General features: G+C 53.2%; 1 protein-coding gene across 1 annotated transcript; it reads right to left on the bottom strand.

The window, feature by feature from the left end:
* Positions 1 to 2571: 2571 nt before the first annotated feature.
* Positions 2572 to 7236, bottom strand: LOC142912582 (uncharacterized). The gene is made up of 2 exons (XM_076060718.1): positions 7072 to 7236; positions 2572 to 3640 (listed from the first exon to the last, which is right to left on the bottom strand). The coding sequence occupies exons 1-2, from the start codon at positions 7096 to 7098 to the stop codon at positions 3002 to 3004; spliced, it is 666 nt and encodes a 221-aa protein (XP_075916833.1). The 5' UTR covers positions 7099 to 7236; the 3' UTR covers positions 2572 to 3001.
* Between the last annotated feature and the right edge of the window lie 16235 nt (positions 7237 to 23471).

Below are 23471 nucleotides of genomic sequence, written 5' to 3'. Positions count from 1 at the left end.
AGCACGGAGAGAATTACTGTGTGTACGAAACGATGGAATAAAAGTGACGGTGGGAAAAGAGACGGTTGTCGTCCGAGTGAATTCACACGGCACTACATATACATCGGTGACATTTCTGAGAAATGACCCTTTTTCATGTAAAACTTGTCTGTTTTTTTTCTCTCTTCACGCAATTAATTTCCTAGCAGGGCAGTGTTACGGGCGAATGTTTTGAGATTCCGTGAAGTATATGATCACGTGACTTCAAACTGTTTTTTATTTATTATTATTTTACCAGGTAAAGGCCCACCGAGCTACTTAGCTCTTTCTCAGAGGCGACCTGGTTACAAATGACAGCTCAACAAAAGTGGCTTATCACGTGGGCATGTATAGCTGGCAGCAAGCAAAAAAAAACTCTAAATGCACGTCGATTCCAAATGCGGAGGGGGAAAAACCCCCCTGAGGAACCGGAGAAAAATCTGCTCGGCCACGGGGAATGGAGAGGACGCGCAGACTCCAAATATATACGGGCGTCAGGATCGGGATCGAATCGGTGACCTCCTGCGTACCTGGCGAGGGAGTTGTTGCCGTGGGCAAGACTGTGAGCCTTGACCACGTGTTCACGTCACGTCACAGAGTCTCTCGACTAGAATAGAACCAAAAATTACTCTTTGGTTCTATTCGGTAAAGTCACCACGTAGGTAAAAAAAATGAAACAACAAAAATCACGACGTTTCGGCCACAACACAATCGGCCTTCATCAGGTGAAGGGACGAGACTGTCTGGAGGACAGCGCTGGAGTGAACACAGCTAAGCTCAGACCGCAACCTTTAAGCTGTGTGAGAGGAATCAAGATGCCTTGACAAAGGAATTAGCATACAAAATTAGCATTGTCAAAAATTATTTGTTGTGGTAATGTATGACTACTTCACAAATAAGTGACCTGTAAAGAGAAAAAGGATTGTCGAAGTCTACGGTCACGTTACCATTTACGATTTAAAATTCACCTTCACGATTCATGAGATGTTACATCCGGAATTTTTCAACATCGTTGTCTTAATCTCATATCAGAAGGCATCCGTTTCGCAACAAATGGATTAGTGTCCATCACATATAAAAAAAATCCAATTATTTGGAGTCATAACCAGCATTTTATTTAATGTGAAACACACAAACGTTGTGATTGCCGAGCTCATACGACATGAATCTGCCCGACTTCCATTCGTGTGAACTGCGCAATTTTATTTTCAGGGGACGTGACACGATAGATGACAGTTGTAATTGGGAGCACCCAATAACGATAAAATCCCGCTCCCTCAACGACTTAAATTACAGCACAATTGTGGAGTTCTGACAATGTGCCCCCACGTGCACCACCGTCTAAAGTTACAGATGAATTAATTACCGGCCTATCTGCTTGCAGGCCAAGGACTGAAATGTAGCGGAAGCCAACGGGTTTTGGCGTGACTGCCTCGCCCAATGGGGGTCATTTAATGGCACGTCAATCAAAACCAAGAGCCGCAAGCCGCCGTGCACTTTGTCTCTCGGGATGGATGATCCCGGTGCACGCAAAAAACATGGAAATAAACAAAACGAGAGGATCGACGGGGAGACCTGGGAGGGGTCGCGAGGGACACACGAGAGAGAGAGGGGCAAGACGAGCCGGAGGGGTCGAGTCGATGAAGACAGAGGACGAGAGAAGCCGAAGCCGGACCGGCCAAGCTCGCCAGGCTGAGAGTGGCCCTGTGTGGCCCTGCGTAGCTGCCTAGGGTAGGGCCACTAGGGGGTCGAGTCGATGAAGACAGAGGACGAGAGAAGCCGAAGCCGGACCCGGCCAAGCTCACCAGGCTGAGAGTGGCCCTGTGTGGCCCTGCGTAGCTGCCTAGGATAGGGCCGCTAGGGGGTCGAGTCGATGAAGACAGAGGACGAGAGAAGCCGAAGCTGGACCGGCCAAGCTCGCCAGGCTGAGAGTGGCCCTGTGTGGCCCTGCGTAGCTGCCTAGGGTAGGGCCGCTAGGGGGTTAAGCGCGGTCCGTACGTCGGCACGCTTGATCCCCCGGGGACTGCTGAGACACGGCGAGACACGGCAGCCAGGAGGGGTGAAACGGGGAGAGTAGGGAAGGAGAGTAGTGAATAGGATTGGGAAGGAGAGTAGTGAATAGGATTGGGAAGGAGAGTAGTGAATAGGATCGGGAAGGAGAGTAGTGAATAGGATCGTGAAGGAGAGTAGTGAATAGGATCGTGAAGGAGGGTAGTAATAGGATCGGGAAGGAGAGTAGTAATAGGATCGTGAAGGAGAGTAGTAATAGGATCGGGAAGGAGAGTAGTGAATAGGATCATGAAGGAGGGTAGTAATAGGATCAGGAAGGAGTGTAGTAATAGGATCGGGAAGGAGAGTAGTGAATAAGATCGTGAAGGAGTGTAGTAATAGGATCGGGAAGGAGTTTAGTAATAGGATCGTGGAGGGTAGTAATAGGATCGTGAAGGAGTGTAGTAATAGGATAAGGACGAGGCGAGTGAGGGAGCGAACGAGCGACGGGCCTAGCAGGCGAGTGTTGTGTAACGAACTGTGATAAAGTGGCCCGGACAGAAGACAGGAAATCGTCTTTATTTTCCACGCTGCAGGTAAGCACGAAGAGGCATACAGCAGCACGCATCAACTGGTTCAAGGCCAGCGTGCTTTGTCAACAATCTCGGCAAAAGCACCGGCGCTTGTGTCGCCGCAGAGTATCTCCTATGGGGATGGAAAAATAAAAAAATGAATGCGGTCAAGCAATTGGCTTATTGCCCCCCCCCCCCAATCACTTTCGACTCAAGAGCTCACTCAGCATCTGGCTGTGATCGTGCTGCTGCACGCTGAGCAGCTGTCCAAGAGAAGCAAACAGCAGCTTCTTGACACCACCACCACCACCACCGCTCCCCCAGCACCACCACTCTCGGTGTCAGCGTCGGCTGATTGACGTCGTTTGGATCTTCACCGAGGAGCAGCGGCAGCGGCAGCTTGCCGCTCCACATGCTCCAGGTCATGCTCCATCCGCTGGAGCTTGCTGCCACTCCGGATGCTCCAGCCGCTGCTGCCGCTGCTGCTCCCGAAGATCCAGCTGCTCCAGCCGCTGCTGCTCCTGGAGCGCCAGCTGCTGCGGCCGCTGATGCTGCCGGTGCCTCAGCACCAGGTGCAGCTCCAGGTGCGGGTCCAGCTGCTGCTCCTCAAACTCAAACCGCTGCTGCTGCTGCTGCTGCTCCAGCTGATGCTGCTGCTGCAGCAGCTCCAGCTGCTGCTGCAGCTCCAGCTCCAGCTGCTGCTGCTGCGCCAGCTGCTGCTGGTGCCGCAGCTCCAGCGGCTGCTGCTGCTGCCGAAGTTCCAGCGGCTGCTGTTGCTGCAGCTGCTGCTGCAGCTCCAGCTCCTGCTGCTGTTGCTCCAGCGCCTGCTGGTGCCGCAGCTCCAGATGCTGCTGCAGCTCCTGCTGCTGTTGCCGGAGCTCCGCCTGCTCCAGCCACTCGTGGTGCTGAAGCCTCATCACCAGGTGCAGCTCCAGGCTCGCGTCCAGCTGCTGGAAAAGCAGCTCCTCCTGCTGACGCCTCAGCTGCTGCTGCTGCTGCAGCTCCAGCTGCTGCTGCTGGAATTCCAGCTGCTGCTGCTGCAGCTCCAGCTGCTGCTGCAGCTGCGGGAGATAACACAGGAGCTCTAGGCAATACACTCCCCTATTCATCATCATCATCACGCAGCATCATCATCACCCATCATCATGCAGTAACAAGCAGCATCATCAGCAGCAGCATCCATCATCACCCATCATCATGCAGTAACAAGCATCATCATCATCATCAGCAGCAGCACCATCATCACCCATCATCATGCAGTAACAAGCATCATCATCATCAGCAGCAGCACCATCATCACCCATCATCATGCAGTAACAAGCAGCATCATCATCAGCAGCAGCAGCACCATCATCACCCATCATCATGCAGTAACAAGCAGCATCATCATCAGCAGCATCCATCATCACCCATCATCATGCAGTAACAAGCAGCATCATCATCAGCAGCAGCAGCACCATCGCTGTTTGCCTTTTCCGAAAATGTAACGAAGAATGAGTCTGCCCGTTTGGGTGTCATCAGGACGTAGCGCGGGGGCGTGGAGAGGGAGCACACCGCTCACGGCCCGCTGCATCACCCCTCGCCACAGACACAGAGAGATAACACAGAGACAACAACCGCCGTTCGCCACTAAGTGGCGGTGACGTCACCACGACGCTTGTGCCAGGCCATGTGCACCCTGAGGCCACGTGAAGTGTCGAACGCCCGCTGGCAGGGGGTCACGGGGTAGACCCAGCAGGTGCCACGGGTTGACTGACTGAGATGACTGGCTGATGCACCACCTGTGCCCCCTACTGTGCCAACCTGCTGTGCTTTAGCCACCCGGCGCTCCGCTCGTTGTTGTGAGCGTCGCTCCTCCGCCCTCCGTTGTTGTTGGAGGGCGACTGCCTCCAACTGGCCTGCAGCGTCCTTCACGAGCCTCCTCCACAGAGGCCGATCTTGACACCGCTGGTACCGGTCATCGGCAAGTCCACTCAGGTCCACGTCTTTCTGTACCACATCACTCCATCTCTTCTCTAGCCCGTGCCGCGCCCGTTTAGCCCCCTCAATCCGGCCGAACAAAAGCTGTTTAGGCATGCGGTGGCTGGGCATGCAGGCTACATGACCCAGCCAACGCAGCCTTGCCTGCCTGGAGGAGCTCACCGATGGGACTTTGTCCAGATCTTTCGAGGATTTGTGAGCTGCTCACACAATCCAGCCTGGTTAAACGCAGGATTGATCGTAGGCAGTCCAGCCTAAATGTTTTTAACCGGCGAAGATATTCCATTAGGGGGGTCCATGTTTCGCAAGCGTAGAGATGCGGAGCGACAGACCATGTAGCTTCCACACAGCGTTACGCAACCGATGACAAGATAATGCCGCTCGACTGATTCGGAGTGAGACCTCTGCTGTTAAACCGGAGCCGGCCATGAGCACACTGCCCAGGTATGGGAAACTCTCCACTCTCTCCACAACTGTCCCATCACCGATTGGGAGTTTTGGGGGTGGAGTGCCCGATGGTACAAAATACCCAGGCAGGTGCTTCATTTTGGTGGGGCTGATGGTAAGGCCCCACCTCTCAGTGGCACACTCCAGTTTCAGAAGCAGCACCTCCAACGCCTCCTCTGAGTGAACCCCAATTACCAGGTCGTCGGCATACATAACGTGGTTGACCAATAGGGAGCCATCCCTTGACTGCACCCGGGCATCGACCAGCCTCCCATTGTATCTGTACCAGATGGAAATTCCTCTGGTACAGCTACTGAAGGTTTCACGAACTACGTGGTCAAAATAGATGTTAAATCATGTGGGAGCCAGAGGACATCCCTGTCGCACCCCAAGGTGTACAGGGAATGGCTCTGACTCCCGGCCACGTAGTTTTACCCGGGTCCGCTCACTATCATGAAGGTCCTTAATGATCGTGAGCAGAGGGTCAGGTACTCCAAAAGCACGAAGAACAACCCAGAGCCCAGGCCTACTGATGGTATAATAGGCCTTGACCAGGTCAATAAAGCAGAGATGTAGGTCTTGTTGGAATTGCCAACACCACTGCTAACACAGAGACACACAGAGACACACAACATAGACACACAGACACAGAGAGAGAGACAACACAGAGACACAGAGAGAGAACACAGAGACAGACACAAAGAGAGAGACACAGCAACAACACAGAGAGAAACACAGAGAGAGAGAAACACAGCAACAACACAGAGACACAGAGAGAGAGACAGCAACAACACAGAGACACAGAGAGAGGCACACCACAGAGACACAGATAGAGAGAGACACAGCAATAACACAGAGACACAGATAGAGAGAGACACACAGCAACAACACAGAGACACAGAGAGAGACACAGATAGAGAGAGACACACAGCAACAACACAGAGAGAGACACAGAAACACACAGCAACAACACAGAGACACAGAGAGAGAGACACAGATAGAGAGACACAGCAACAACACAGAGACACAGAGAGAGGCACACCACAGAGACACAGATAGAGAGACACAGCAATAACACAGAGACACAGATAGAGAGAGACACACAGCAACAACACAGAGACACAGAGAGAGACACAGATAGAGAGAGACACACAGCAACAACACAGAGACACAAAGAGAGAGACACAGCAACAACACAGATAGAGAAAGAGACACAGCAACAACACAGAGACACAGAGAGAGACACAGATAGAGAGAGACACACAGCAACAACACAGATAGAGAGAGACACACAGCAACAACACAGAGACACAGAGAGAGACACAAATAGAGAGAGACACACAGCAACAACACAGAGAGAGACACAGATAGAGAGAGACACAGCAACAACACAGAGACACAGAGAGAGACACAGCAACAACACAGAGACACAGAGAGAGACACAGCAACACAGATAGAGAGAGACACAGCAACAACACAGATAGAGACACACAGCAACAACACAGAGACACAGAGAGAGAGACACAGCAACAACACAGATAGAGAGAGAGAGAGACACAGCAACAACACAGAGACACAGAGAGAGAGACACAGCAACAACACAGATAGAGAGACACAGCAACAACACAGAGACACAGAGAGAGAGACACAGCAACAACACAGATAGAGAGACACAGCAACAACACAGAGACACAGAGAGACACAGCAACAACACAGATAGAGAGACACAGCAACAACACAGAGACACATAGAGAGAGAGACACAGCAACAACACAGAGACACAGATAAAGACACAGCAACAACACAGAGACACAGAGAGAGACACAGCACAGAGACACAGAGAGAGACACAGCAACGACACAGATAGAGAGAGACACAGCAACAACACAGAGACACAGAGAGAGAGACAACACAGAGACGCACTTTGGCTGCTGAAGTCAAAACTGCGGAAATGAAGGACGCGCGGTACGGGAGGTGGATGGGGGAGAGGGTCGGGGTAGGGGGAGAGAGAGATGGGGAGAGATGGGGGAGCGCTGAACGAGAGAGAGGGGGGTTATCTACTCACTTCCAGCGGAGATTTTACATTCTCCATCGCTACAACGGCAGATAAAAAAAAATTTCGTCAACTGAGAAGCGGAGGAGCAGATTCCACCACCACCGTCACCACCACCACCGCTGCTGTGCGTGTGGGGGTGTAACGTGTCAGTATTTAAATGTCTTAGCCCAGCCACGTGCTGTGTTCAAAGTGCCTAGCGGGTGTCACGTGTCAGTATTTAAATTGTTTAGCCCAGCCACGTGCCTCCACTTAGTACCTTAATTAACTGAGTGGTTAATTGCTTTAGCGGGTGGCGCGGGAGTATTTAAATGGTTTAGCCCAGCCACGTGCCTCCACTTAGCACCTTAATTAATTGAGTGGTTAATTGCTTTAGCCAGGTGTGGTGGTGTGTATATACAATCTCCTCTTGAAATCACGCGATACCCTCCACCCCATTATTTTGGCCAAGTGTAAGAAATACAATTTTAAGACTTAAAACTTTCACGACTGCAGGAATTCATTTTCTTGGTGTTGGGATCGAAACGTCATAGTTAATTTTATTTCCTTTGAAACCTTTATCCGTGACTTTACCGAATGACCCAAAGTCGCGTGACGTCATTTATGTACGTCCCCTTAATTATTATTTTTGTATAGAGGATTTTACCACGGTCAAGTCGTGCGTGAATGAAATGATCATTATTGCTGGGTTCTCAATCACTCCGTGTTCACACCTCGTTCACACCTCGTCACGCTGTGTGTGTTACACTTCGTCACACTGTGTGTGTGTTCACACCTCGTCACACACTGTGTGATCACACCTCGTTACAATGTGTGTGTGTTACACCTCGTCACACTGTGTGTGTTCACACCTCGTCACGCTGTGTGTGTTCACACCTCGTCACACACTGTGTGATCACACCTCGTTACAATGTGTGTGTGTTACACCTCGTCACACTGTGTGTGTTCACACCTCGTCACACACTGTGTGATCACACCTCGTTACAATGTGTGTGTGTTACACCTCGTCACACTGTGTGTGTTCACACCTCGTCACACACTGTGTGTGTTCACACCTCGTCACACTGTGTGTGTGTTCACACCTCGTCACACACTGTGTGATCACACCTCGTTACAATGTGTGTGTGTGTTACACCTCGTCACACTGTGTGTGTTCACACCTCGTCACGCTGTGTGTGTTCACACCTCGTCACACACTGTGTGATCACACCTCGTTACAATGTGTGTGTGTTACACCTCGTCACACTGTGTGTGTTCACACCTCGTCACGCTGTGTGTGTTCACACCTCGTCACACACTGTGTGATCACACCTCGTTACAATGTGTGTTCACACCTCGTCACACTGTGTGTGTTACACTTCGTCACACTGTGTGTGTTCACACCTCGTCACACACTGTGTGATCACACCTCGTTACAATGTGTGTGTGTTACACCTCGTCACACTGTGTGTGTTCACACCTCGTCACACACTGTGTGTGTTCACACCTCGTCACACTGTGTGTGTGTTCACACCTCGTCACACTGTGTGAGTTCACACCTCGTCACGCTGTGTGTGTTCACACCTCGTCACGCTGTGTGTGTGTTCACACCTCGTCACGCAGTGTGTGTTCACACCTCGTCACGCTGTGTGTGTTCACACCTCGTCACGCAGTGTGTGTTCACACCTCGTCACGCTGTGTGTGTGTTCACACCTCGTCACACTGTGTGTGTTCACACCTCGTCATGCTGTGCGTGTTCACACCTCGTCACACTGTGTGTCACACCTCGTCACGCTGTGTGTGTGTGTTCACACCTCGTCACACTGTGTGTTCACACCTCGTCACGCTGTGTGTTCACACCTCGTCACGATGTGTGTGTGTCACACCTCGTCACGCTGTGTGTGTTCACACCTCGTCACGCTGTGTGTGTGTTCACACCTCGTCACGCTGTGTGTGTTCACACCTCGTCACGGTGTGTGTGTGTTCACACCTCATCACACACAGTGTGTGTTCACACCTCGTCACACGCTGTGTGTGTGTTCACACCTCGTCACAATGTGTGTGTTCACACCTCGTCACGCTGTGTGTTTTCACACCTCGTCACGCTGTGTGTGTTCACACCTCGTCACACTGTGTGTTCACACCTCGTCACACACTGTGTGTGTTCACACCTCGTCACACTGTGTGTGTGTTCACACCTCGTCACGCTGTGTGTGTTCACACCTCGTCACGCTGTGTGTGTTCACACCTCGTCACGCTGTGTGTGTGACGAGGTATTCTGGCTGTGGTGGGTGGGTGAGGCAGGGCGGGGCCAGGCACACACAAACACAAAGATTCCCCACTGTGTAGCCTGTAACAGACTGTAGGGGCAAGTGCTGTTAGCGAGTAGCAGCAGCTATGAAGGCTGCCGGCACTGTGGCACATGAGGGGGTGGGTGGTCAGCACCACGCCCGGCCGCCTTTGTCTCCCTCCTGGCGATGATTACTACACACCGCACCAGGTACTCATTTGAGGTGAGGTGGGTGGTGGTTGTAGTGGTTGCAGTGGTGGTGGTGGCCGTGGTGGTGGTGGTGGTGGCGGTCGTGGCGGTGGTGGCAGTGGTGGTGGTGGCGGTCGTGGCAGTGGTGGCAGTGGTGGTGCGCGTTCACACACTAGGGGGCAGTGGGGGTGGTGTCTGACTTAGTCCACTAGGGGGCAGTGGGGGGTGGTGTCTGACTTAGTCCACTAGGGGACAGTGGGGGTGGTGTCTGACTTAGTCCACTAGGGGACAGTGGGGGTGGTGTCTGACTTAGTTAGTCCACTAGGGGGCAGTGGGGGGTGGTGTCTGACTTAGTCCACTAGGGGACAGTGGGGGTGGTGTCTGACTTAGTCCACTAGGGGACAGTGGGGGTGGTGTCTGACTTAGTCCACTAGGGGACAGTGGGGGTGGTGTCAGACTTAGTCCACTAGGGGGCAGTGGGGGTGGTGTCTGACTTAGTTAGTCCACTAGGGGGCAGTGGGGGTGGTGTCTGACTTAGTCCACTAGGGGCAGTGGGGGGTGGTGTCTGACTTAGTCCACTAGGGGGCGGTGGGGCGCCACCCCACCAGGCAGCTGGACATGAGAATGATTTTTCAAATAAAAAAGACTTTGCTATAGGTAACATTTTGAGTAGTTCGTATAAGAAACCGCCGCTGCAACGCCGCGCGGTCTGATTTGTGCCTCGTGGGAGGTCTCGAGACCTTTCGCCGTGGGGTTTATATCTTGCAGAACTAACGGACAACCTGAAGTGGCCTCACCCTGTTTGGGCCGAAACGTCGTGAGAATTTTATTTGATCAATTTATTATTTTATTCTCATTCTACGTGGTAATGACTTTACTGAAAGAACCAAAGAAGATGAATCCTTGCAGTCACGAAAGCTTTAAATCGGAATTTAATGTTTGTGTTTTTTAATCACGAGTATGTTTGTTCTGTTCTGTATGTACATGGACACAGTTCAACATTCAAAGCATCACAAGGGACAATATCCTCTAAATGCGATGGGTTTTATTTTGCTGTTTAGCCGCTACAAGCAGGCACGGAGGAACAAACGCGGCCGCTCGTGAGCCCCGTACTTAGACCGCTTCGAGTCGCACCTTGGCACAGCGATGAGCAATGTCACCCGATTCCACCAAACGCGGCGTCCAACGTTTTGACCCACGTGCTGTCGTCAGGTGCCGCCAGCCCACGTGACCGTCTGTTGTGACGAGAATGTCGCCCCGATTGTCGGTGTCACTCGCTGAGCCCCGTGCCCCTGCTGGACGTCTTTGCGGGAGGGAAAAATTAATGAGTGAGTGAGTGAGTGGGTGGTTGGGTGGGTGAGTGGATGGGTGAGTGAGTGGGTGGTTGGGTGGGTGAGTGGATGGGTGAGTGAGCGGGTGAGTGGGTGGGTGAGTGGGTGGGTGAGTGAGTGGGTGAGTGGATGGGTGAGTGAGCGGGTGAGTGAGTGACCGGGTGAGTTAGTGAGTGGGTGAGTGAGCGGGTGAGTGAGTGAGTGGGTGAGTGAGCGGGTGAGTGAGTGAGTTAGTAAGTGAGTGGAACGCGAGCCCGCCCGCCCACCCGCACGCCCGCATGCACGACCCTCCCCTGTATGTCCAGTGTGTCCGGCCTTCCACCCCGGCTGGCCGGCGCACAGTTGAATTTGGCTGCTCCTCGCTCGTCGACTCGATGGGCGACGAGGTCATGGAGAGGGAGGAGGAGGAGGAGAGAGAGAAGGGCGGGCGGGCGGCGATGAGAAAGGAAGATAGCGCGTGAGTCCGTGACGCGGGTCGCTCCACGCGCATCGAACGCACGCGGAGACACGGAGAGACACGGAGAGACGCGGAGAGATACGGAGAGACGCGGAAACACGCGGAGACACGCGGAGACACGGAAAGACATGGAGAGACACGGAGAGACACGGAGAGACACGGAGAGACACGGAGAGACGCGGAGAGACAAGGAGAGACGCGGAGAGACACACGGAGACACGGAGAGACATGGAGAGAGACGGAGAGACACGGAGAGACACGGAGAGACACGGAGAGACAAGGAGAGACACGCGGAGAGACACGGAGAGACAAGGAGAGACGTGGAGAGACACGGAGAGACGCGGAGAGACACGGAGAGACACGGAGAGACACAGAGAGACAAGGAGAGACGTGAAGAGACGTGGAGAGACACGGAGAGACACGGAGAGATGCAGAGAGACACGGAGAGACAAGGAGAGACACGGAGAGAAACGGAGAGACACGCGGAGACAAGGAGAGACACGGAGAGACAAGGAGAGACAAGGAGAGACACGGAGAGACACGCGGTGACAAGAGACATGGAGAGGCACGGAGAGACGCGGAGAGACACGGAGAGACGTGGAGAGACACGGACACGGAGAGACACGGAGAGACACGCGGTGACAAGAGACACGGAGAGACGCGGAGAGACGCGGAGAGACACAGAGAGACGAGAGACACGCGGTGACAAGAGACACGGAGAGACACGGAGAGACACGGAGAGACACGCAGAGACACGGAGAGACACGGAGAGACACGCGGAGACAAGGAGAGACATGGAGAGACACGGAGAGACAAGGAGAGACGCGGAGAGACACGGAGAGACACGGAGAGACACGCGGAGACAAGGAGAGACACGGAGAGACAGGGAGAGACAAGGAGAGACGCGGAGAGACACGGAGAGACACGGAGAGACACGCGGTGACAAGAGACACGGAGAGACACGGAGAGACGCGGAGAGACACGGAGAGACACGGAGAGACACGCGGTGACAAGAGACACGGAGAGACGCGGAGAGACGCGGAGAGACACGGAGAGACACGCGGTGACAAGAGACACGGAGAGACACGGAGACACGGAGAGACACGGAGAGACACGCGGAGACACGGAGAGACACGGAGAGACACGCGGAGACACGGAGAGACACGGAGAGACACGGAGAGACACGCAGTGACAAGAGACACGGAGAGACATGGAGAGACGCGGAGAGACACGGAGAGACGTGGAGAGACGCGAGAGACACGGAGAGACACGGAGAGACACGCGGTGACAAGAGACACGGAGAGACGCAGAGAGACACGGAGAGACACGGAGAGACATGCGGAGACACGGAGAGACACGGAGATACACGGAGAGACACGCGGAGACATGGAGAGACACGCGGTGACAAGAGACACGGAGAGACGCGGAGAGACACGGAGAGACATGGAGAGACACGCGGAGACACGGAGACACGGAGAGACACGGAGAGACACGGAGAGACAAGGAGAGACATGGAGAGACGTGGAGAGACACGGAGAGAAACGGAGAGACACGGAGAGACGCAGAGAGACACGGAGAGAAACGGAGAGACACGGAGAGACGCGGAGCGACACGGAGAGACACGGAGAGACACGGAGAGACGTGGAGAGACACGGAGAGACACGCGGAGACAAGAGACACGGACACGCGGAGAGACACGGAGAGACACGGAGACACACGGAGACACAGAGAGACGTGGAGAGACACGGAGAGACTCTCTCCCCCTCCTCTGTTCCGACCATGGACGAACTCATCCGTCTGAACGGGGCCCGTAGCTATCCGTGGTGCTAAAGTTGAGGGTAAGAATCCACCCATTTTTTCGCCATATAGCATTGTGATATATAACGACTTATTGTTGGTAGCTTAGCTGATTGGAGAATATAGAGTTTATTGATAACATTAAGGTAATTTATATTTTAGTTTTTATTGGGTCACTATATAGTACTGTGAATAGCTCAGATGTGTAGGCCTTGACTTCAACATAGTCATTTCTGTGACCAGTCACTAGCTAATCACTCAGTTATTTCAATGCTAAATTCGCCTAGTTATTTCAATGCTAAATTCTCCTGTTTGATTTGTACTAAGTGCCTCGGTGAATGTGTATGGTCTGACTTTAACGTAGCTATTTCTGTAAGCAGTTACAAGCTAATCACTCAGCTATTTCAATGCTAAATTCTATGCTAATTCCATTGTCAAGGGGTGCCTCTGCGGATGTGTATGCTTTAACTTAGCTATTTCAATGCTAAATTCTATGCTAATTCCATTGTCAAGGGGTGCCTCTGCGGATGTGTATGCTTTAACTTTTAACATAACTATTTCTGTGACCAGTCACAAGCTAATCATTAAGCCATTTCAATGCTAAATTATATGCTAATTCCTTTGTCAAGGCGCTTTGTTCCTCTCACACAGCTTAAAGGCCGTGATCTGAACGTGGCTCTTTCACTCCAGCGCTGTCCTACCAGTCTCGTCCCTTCACCTGATGAAGGCCGCTTGTGTTGTGGCCGAAACGTCGTGAGAATATTATTGTGTTATTTTATTTTATCAATTTATTATTTTATTCTCATTCCTCGTGACTTTACCGAAAGAACCAAAGAAGACACAGGGTTTTATTAGTGATTCCTGGTCCTTTCTATGAAGTAACGGTAGATAGAAAATAAAAATAACGCGGCAAAAATTAGATAGTAAAAATGTTTAAATAATCACTGGGGAAATAACAAAAGCCAAAAAAGCCCACGACGTTTCGATGGCAACACGAGCGGCCTTCATCAGGCGGAGAGAAGAGTTGTTGTTAGTGTGAGAGCTGTACAGAGCAGCACACGAGGCGTGGCGGGGGGGGGGGCGACGTTGGGGATTGACCCACTCACCGGCACAGCGACGGCCTCACCACTGGCACAGCGAGAGAGAACAGCTTACCACTGGTACAGCGAGAGAACAGCTCACCACTGGCACACAGAGAGAACAGCTCACCACTGTTACAGAGAGAGAGAACAGCTCACCACTGGCACACACTAACAGCTCACCACTGGCACACAGAGAGAACAGCTCACCACTGGCACTGAGAGAGAACAGCTCACCACTGGCACAGAGAAAACAGCTCACCACTGGCACACAGAGAGAACAGCTCACCACTGACACAGTGAGAGAGAACAGCTCACCACTGACACAGTGAGAGAGAACAGCTCACCACTGTCACACACAGAGAGAACAGCTCACCACTGGCACACAGAGAGAGAACAGCTCACCACTGGTACAGAGAGAACAGCTCACCACTGGCACACACTAACAGCTCACCACTGGCACACAGAGAGAACAGCTCACCACTGAAACACAGAGAGAACAGCTCACCACTGGCACACAGAGAGAACAGCTCACCACTGGCACACAGAGAGAGAACAGCTCACCACTGGCACACAGAGAGAGAACAGCTCACCACTGGCACACAGAGAGAGAACAGCTCACCACTGGTACACAGAGAGAACAGCTCACCACTAGCACACAGAGAGAACAGCTCACCACTGGCACACACTAACAGCTCACCACTGGCACACAGAGAGAACAGCTCACCACTGGCACACAGAGAGAGAACAGCTCACCACTGGCACACAGAGAGAGAACAGCTCACCACTGTCACACACAGAGAGAACAGCTCACCACTGGCACACAGAGAGAGAACAGCTCACCACTGGTACAGAGAGAACAGCTCACCACTGGCACACACTAACAGCTCACCACTGGCACACAGAGAGAACAGCTCACCACTGAAACACAGAGAGAACAGCTCACCACTGGCACACAGAGAGAACAGCTCACCACTGGCACACAGAGAGAGAACAGCTCACCACTGGCACACAGAGAGAGAACAGCTCACCACTGGCACACAGAGAGAGAACAGCTCACCACTGGCACACAGAGAGAACAGCTCACCACTAGCACAGAGAGAGAGAACAGCTCACCACTGGCACACAGAGAGAGAACAGCTCACCACTGGCACACAGAGAGAGAACAGCTCACCACTGGCACACAGAGAGAACAGCTAACCACTGGCACAGCGAGAGAACAGCTCACCACTGACACACAGAGAGAACAGCTCACCACTGGCACAGAGAGAACAGCTCACCACTGGCACAGAGAGAGAACAGCTCACCACTGACACACAGAGAGAGAACAGCTCACCACTGGCACACAGAGAACAGCTCACCACTGGCACAGCGAGAGAACAGCTCACCACTGACACACAGAGAGAACAGCTCACCACTGGCACACAGAGAGAACAGCTCACCACTGGCACACAGAGAGAGAACAGCTCACCACTGGCACAGAGAGAACAGCTCACCACTGGCACACAGAGAGAACAGCTCACCACTGAAACACAGAGAGAACAGCTCACCACTGGCACACAGAGAGAACAGCTCACCACTGGCACATAGAGACAACAGCTCACCACTGGCACACAGAGAACAGCTCACCACTGGTACACAGAGAGAACAGCTCACCACTAGCACACAGAGAGAACAGCTCACCACTGGCACACACTAACAGCTCACCACTGGCACACAGAGAGAACAGCTCACCACTGGCACACAGAGAGAGAACAGCTCACCACTGGCACACAGAGAGAGAACAGCTCACCACTGGCACACAGAGAGAACACCTCACCACTAGCACAGAGAGAGAGAGAACAGCTCACCACTGGCACACAGAGAGAGAACAGCTCACCACTGGCACACAGAGAGAGAACAGCTCACCACTGGCACACAGAGAGAGAACAGCTCACCACTGGCACACAGAGAGAACAGCTCACCCCTAGCACATAGAGAGAGAGAGAACAGCTCACCACTGGCACAGCGAGAGAACAGCTCACCACTGGCAAACACAGAGAGAGAACAGCTCACCACTGGCAAACACAGAGAGAGAACAGCTCACCACTGACACACAGAGAGAACAGCTCAGCACTGGCACACAGAGAGAACAGCTCACCACTGGCACACAGAGAGAGAACAGCTCACCACTGGCACACAGAGAGAACAGCTCACCACTGGCACAGCGAGAGAACAGCTCACCACTGACACACAGAGAGAACAGCTCACCACTGGCACAGAGAGAAAGCTCACCACTGGCACAAACAGAGAGAACAGCTCACCACTGACACACAGAGAACAGCTCACCACTGGCACAGAGAGAACAGCTCACCACTGGCACAGAGAGAGAACAGCTCACCACTGATACACAGAGAGAGAACAGCTCACCACTGGCACACAGAGAACAGCTCACCACTGGCACAGCGAGAGAACAGCTCACCACTGACACACAGAGAGAACAGCTCACCACTGGCACACAGAGAGAACAGCTCACCACTGGCACACAGAGAGAGAACAGCTCACCACTGGCACAGAGAGAACAGCTCACCACTGGCACACAGAGAGAGAACAGCTCACCACTGGCACACAGAGAGAACAGCTCACCACTGGCCTACAGAGAGAACAGCTCACCACTGGCACACACACAGAGAGAACAGCTCACCACTGACAGAGAGAGAACAGCTCACCACTGGCACACAGAGAGAACAGCTCACCACTGGCACACAGAAAGAAAAGCTCACCACTGGCACACAGAGAGAGAACAGCTCACCACTGGCACACAGAGAGAACAGCTCACCACTGGCACACAGAGAGAACAGCTCACCACTGACACACAGAGAACAGCTCACCACTGGCACAGAGAGAACAGCTCACCACTGGCACACAGAGAGAACAGCTCACCACTGGCACACAGAGAGAACAGCTCACCACTGGCACACAGAGAGAGAACAGCTCACCACTGGCAAACACAGAGAGAGAACAGCTCACCACTGGTACACAGAGAGAACAGCTCACCACTAGCACACAGAGAGAACAGCTCACCACTGGCACACACTAACAGCTCACCACTGGCACACAGAGAGAACAGCTCACCACTGGCACACAGAGAGAGAACAGCTCACCACTGGCACACAGAGAGAACAGCTCACCACTGGCACACAGAGAGAGAACAGCTCACCACTGGCACAGAGAGAACAGCTCACCACTGGCACACAGAGAGAACAGCTCACCACTGAAACACAGAGAACAGCTCACCACTGGCACAGCGAGAGAACAGCTCACCACTGACACACAGAGAGAACAGCTCACCAGTGGCACACAGAGAGAACAGCTCACCACTGGCACACAGAGAGAGAACAGCTCACCACTGGCACAGAGAGAACAGCTCACCACTGGCACACAGAGAGAACAGCTCACCACTGAAACACAGAGAGAACAGCTCACCACTGGCACACAGAGAGAACAGCTCACCACTGGCACATAGAGACAACAGCTCACCACTGGCACACAGAGAACAGCTCACCACTGGTACACAGAGAGAACAGCTCACCACTAGCACACAGAGAGAACAGCTCACCACTGGCACACACTAACAGCTCACCACTGGCACACAGAGAGAACAGCTCACCACTGGCACACAGAGAGAGAACAGCTCACCACTGGCACACAGAGAGAGAACAGCTCACCACTGGCACACAGAGAGAACACCTCACCACTAGCACAGAGAGAGAGAGAACAGCTCACCACTGGCACACAGAGAGAGAACAGCTCACCACTGGCACACAGAGAGAGAACAGCTCACCACTGGCACACAGAGAGAGAACAGCTCACCACTGGCACACAGAGAGAACAGCTCACCCCTAGCACATAGAGAGAGAGAGAACAGCTCACCACTGGCACAGCGAGAGAACAGCTCACCACTGGCAAACACAGAGAGAGAACAGCTCACCACTGGCAAACACAGAGAGAGAACAGCTCACCACTGACACACAGAGAGAACAGCTCAGCACTGGCACACAGAGAGAACAGCTCACCACTGGCACACAGAGAGAGAACAGCTCACCACTGGCACACAGAGAGAACAGCTCACCACTGGCACAGCGAGAGAACAGCTCACCACTGACACACAGAGAGAACAGCTCACCACTGGCACAGAGAGAAAGCTCACCACTGGCACACACAGAGAGAACAGCTCACCACTGACACACAGAGAACAGCTCACCACTGGCACAGAGAGAACAGCTCACCACTGGCACAGAGAGAGAACAGCTCACCACTGACACACAGAGAGAGAACAGCTCACCACTGGCACACAGAGAACAGCTCACCACTGGCACAGCGAGAGAACAGCTCACCACTGACACACAGAGAGAACAGCTCACCACTGGCACACAGAGAGAACAGCTCACCACTGGCACACAGAGAGAGAACAGCTCACCACTGGCACAGAGAGAACAGCTCACCACTGGCACACAGAGAGAGAACAGCTCACCACTGGCACACAGAGAGAACAGCTCACCACTGGCCTACAGAGAGAACAGCTCACCACTGGCACACACACAGAGAGAACAGCTCACCACTGACAGAGAGAGAACAGCTCACCACTGGCACACAGAGAGAACAGCTCACCACTGGCACACAGAAAGAAAAGCTCACCACTGGCACACAGAGAGAGAACAGCTTACCACTGGCACACAGAGAGAACAGCTCACCACTGGCACACAGAGAGAACAGCTCACCACTGACACACAGAGAACAGCACACCACTGGCACAGAGAGAACAGCTCACCACTGGCACACAGAGAGAACAGCTCACCACTGGCACACAGAGAGAACAGCTCACCACTGGCACACAGAGAGAGAACAGCTCACCACTGGCACACAGAGAGAGAACAGCTCACCACTGGTACACAGAGAGAACAGCTCACCACTAGCACACAGAGAGAACAGCTCACCACTGGCACACACTAACAGCTCACCACTGGCACACAGAGAGAACAGCTCACCACTGGCACACAGAGAGAGAACAGCTCACCACTGGCACACAGAGAGAGAACAGCTCACCACTGGCACACAGAGAGAACAGCTCACCACTAGCACAGAGAGAGAGAACAGCTCACCACTGGCACACAGAGAGAGAACAGCTCACCACTGGCACACAGAGAGAGAACAGCTCACCACTGGCACAGAGAACAGCTCACCACTGGCACAGCGAGAGAACAGCCCACCACTGACACACAGAGAGAACAGCTCACCACTGGCACAGAGAGAAAGCTCACCACTGGCACACAGAGAGAGAACAGCTCACCACTGACAAACAGAGAACAGCTCACCACTGGCACAGAGAGAACAGCTCACCACTGGCACAGAGAGAGAACAGCTCACCACTGACACACAGAGAGAGAACAGCTCACCACTGGCACACAGAGAACAGCTCACCACTGGCACAGCGAGAGAACAGCTCACCACTGACACACAGAGAGAACAGCTCACCACTGGCACACAGAGAGAACAGCTCACCACTGGCACACAGAGAGAGAACAGCTCACCACTGGCACAGAGAGAACAGCTCACCACTGGCACACAGAGAGAACAGCTCACCACTGAAACACAGAGAGAACAGCTCACCACTGGCACACAGAGAGAACAGCTCACCACTGGCACACAGAGACAACAGCTCACCACTGGCACACAGAGAACAGCTCACCACTGGTACACAGAGAGAACAGCTCACCACTAGCACACAGAGAGAACAGCTCACCACTGGCACACACTAACAGCTCACCACTGGCACACAGAGAGAACAGCTCACCACTGGCAAACAGAGAACAGTTCGCCACTGGCACACAGAGAGAGAACAGCTCACCACTGGCACACAGAGAGAACAGCTCACCACTAGCACAGAGAGAGAGAACAGCTCACCACTGGCACACAGAGAGAGAACAGCTCACCACTGGCACACAGAGAGAGAACAGCTCACCACTGGCACACAGAGAGAGAACAGCTCACCACTGGCACACAGAGAGAACAGCTCACCCCTAGCACATAGAGAGAGAGAGAACAGCTCACCACTGGCACAGCGAGAGAACAGCTCACCACTGGCAAACACAAAGAGAGAACAGCTCACCACTGGCAAACACAGAGAGAGAACAGCTCACCACTGACACACAGAGAGAACAGCTCACCACTGGCACACAGAGAGAACAGCTCACCACTGGCACACAGAGAGAACAGCTCACCACTGGCACAGCGAGAGAACAGCTCACCACTGACACACAGAGAGAACAGCTCACCACTGGCACAGAGAGAAAGCTCACCACTGGCACACACAGAGAGAACAGCTCACCACTGACACACAGAGAACAGCTCACCACTGGCACAGAGAGAACAGCTCACCACTGGCACAGAGAGAGAACAGCTCACCACTGACACACAGAGAGAGAACAGCTCACCACTGGCACACAGAGAACAGCTCACCACTGGCACAGCAAGAGAACAGCTCACCACTGACACACAGAGAGAACAGCTCACCACTGGCACACAGAGAGAACAGCTCACCACTGGCACACAGAGAGAGAACAGCTCACCACTGGCACACAGAGAGAACAGCTCACAACTGGCCTACAGAGAGAACAGCTCACCACTGGCACACACACAGAGAGAACAGCTCACCACTGACAGAGAGAGAACAGCTCACCACTGACAGAGAGAGAACAGCTCACCACTGGCACACAGAGAGAACAGCTCACCACTGGCACACAGAGAGAACAGCTCACCACTGGCACACAGACAGAACAGCTCACCACTGGCACACAGAGAGAGAACAGCTCACCACTGGCACATAGAGAGAACAGCTCACCACTGGCCTACAGAGAGAACAGCTCACCACTGGCACACACACAGAGAGAACAGCTCACCACTGACAGAGAGAGAACAGCTCACCACTGGCACACAGAGAGAGAACAGCTCACCACTGGCACACAGCGAGAGAACAGCTCACCACTGGCACACAGAGAGAGAACAGCTCACCACTGGCACACAGAGAGAGAACAGCTCACCACTCACACACAGAGAGTTAACAGCTCACCACTGGCACACAGAGAGAACAGCTCACTACTGGTACACAGAGAGAACAGCTCACCACTAGCACAGAGAGAACAGCTCACCACTGCCACACACAGAGAGAACAGCTCACCACTGGCACACAGAGAGAACAGCTCACCACTGGCACACAGAAAGAAAAGCTCACCACTGGCACACAGAGAGAGAACAGCTCACCACTGGCACACAGAGAGAACAGCTCACCACTGGCACACAGAGAGAACAGCTCACCACTGGCACACAGACAGAACAGCTCACCACTGGCACACAGAGAGAGAACAGCTCACCACTGGCACATAGAGAGAACAGCTCACCACTGGCCTACAGAGAGAACAGCTCACCACTGGCACACACACAGAGAGAACAGCTCACCACTGACAGAGAGAGAACAGCTCACCACTGGCACACAGAGAGAGAACAGCTCACCACTGGCACACAGCGAGAGAACAGCTCACCACTGGCACACAGAGAACAGCTCACCACTGGCACACAGAGAGAGAACAGCTCACCACTGACACACAGAGAGAACAGCTCACCACTGGCACACAGAGAGAACAGCTCACTACTGGTACACAGAGAGAACAGCTCACCACTAGCACAGAGAGAACAGCTCACCACTGCCACACACAGAGAGAACAGCTCAGCACTGACACACAGAGAGACAACAGCTCACCACTGGCACACAGAGAGAGAACAGCTCACCACTGGCACACACAGAGAGAACAGCTCACCACTGACACACAGAGAACAGCTCACCACTGGCACAGAGAGAACAGCTCACCACTGGCACAGAGAGAGAACAGCTCACCACTGACACACAGAGAGAGAACAGCTCACCACTGGCACACAGAGAACAGCTCACCACTGGCACAGCGAGAGAACAGCTCACCACTGACACACAGAGAGAACAGCTCACCACTGGCACACAGAGAGAACAGCTCACCACTGGCACACAGAGAGAGAACAGCTCACCACTGGCACAGAGAGAACAGCTCACCACTGGCACACAGAGAGAGAACAGCTCACCACTGGCACACAGAGAGAACAGCTCACCACTGGCCTACAGAGAGAACAGCTCACCACTGGCACACACACAGAGAGAACAGCTCACCACTGACAGAGAGAGAACAGCTCACCACTGGCACACAGAGAGAACAGCTCACCACTGGCACACAGAAAGAAAAGCTCACCACTGGCACACAGAGAGAGAACAGCTCACCACTGGCACACAGAGAGAACAGCTCACCACTGGCACACAGAGAGAACAGCTCACCACTGGCACACAGACAGAACAGCTCACCACTGGCACACAGAGAGAGAACAGCTCACCACTGGCACATAGAGAGAACAGCTCACCACTGGCCTACAGAGAGAACAGCTCACCACTGGCACACACACAGAGAGAACAGCTCACCACTGACAGAGAGAGAACAGCTCACCACTGGCACACAGAGAGAGAACAGCTCACCACTGGCACACAGCGAGAGAACAGCTCACCACTGGCACACAGAGAACAGCTCACCACTGGCACACAGAGAGAGAACAGCTCACCACTGACACACAGAGAGAACAGCTCACCACTGGCACACAGAGAGAACAGCTCACTACTGGTACACAGAGAGAACAGCTCACCACTAGCACAGAGAGAACAGCTCACCACTGCCACACACAGAGAGAACAGCTCACCACTGACACACAGAGAGACAACAGCTCACCACTGGCACACAGAGAGAGAACAGCTCACCACTGGCACACACAGAGAGAACAGCTCACCACTGACACACAGAGAACAGCTCACCACTGGCACAGAGAGAACAGCTCACCACTGGCACAGAGAGAGAACAGCTCACCACTGACACACAGAGAGAGAACAGCTCACCACTGGCACACAGAGAACAGCTCACCACTGGCACAGCGAGAGAACAGCTCACCACTGACACACAGAGAGAACAGCTCACCACTGGCACACAGAGAGAACAGCTCACCACTGGCACACAGAGAGAGAACAGCTCACCACTGGCACAGAGAGAACAGCTCACCACTGGCACACAGAGAGAGAACAGCTCACCACTGGCACACAGAGAGAACAGCTCACCACTGGCCTACAGAGAGAACAGCTCACCACTGGCACACACACAGAGAGAACAGCTCACCACTGACAGAGAGAG

Source organism: Petromyzon marinus, unplaced genomic scaffold, assembly GCF_048934315.1.
Source record: "Petromyzon marinus isolate PM22_M1 ecotype Great Lakes invasive population unplaced genomic scaffold, UKy_Petmar_22M1.pri1.0 PM_G_Scaffold_21, whole genome shotgun sequence".
NCBI classification, from domain to species: Eukaryota; Metazoa; Chordata; class Hyperoartia; order Petromyzontiformes; family Petromyzontidae; genus Petromyzon; species Petromyzon marinus.
The sequence above is the reverse complement of the archived record's forward strand: the minus strand, read 5'-3'. Positions and strand labels throughout refer to the sequence as shown.

Bases quoted from the DNA above. Each gene is read 5' to 3' on its own strand.
- LOC142912582 (XM_076060718.1), bottom strand. From the start codon at position 7,098: ATGGAGAATGTAAAATCTCCGCTGGAA. The intron at 3,641-7,071 runs GTGAGTAGATAA...TATCTCCCGCAG, and splicing joins ATGTAAAATCTCCGCTGGAA to CTGCAGCAGCAGCTGGAGCT.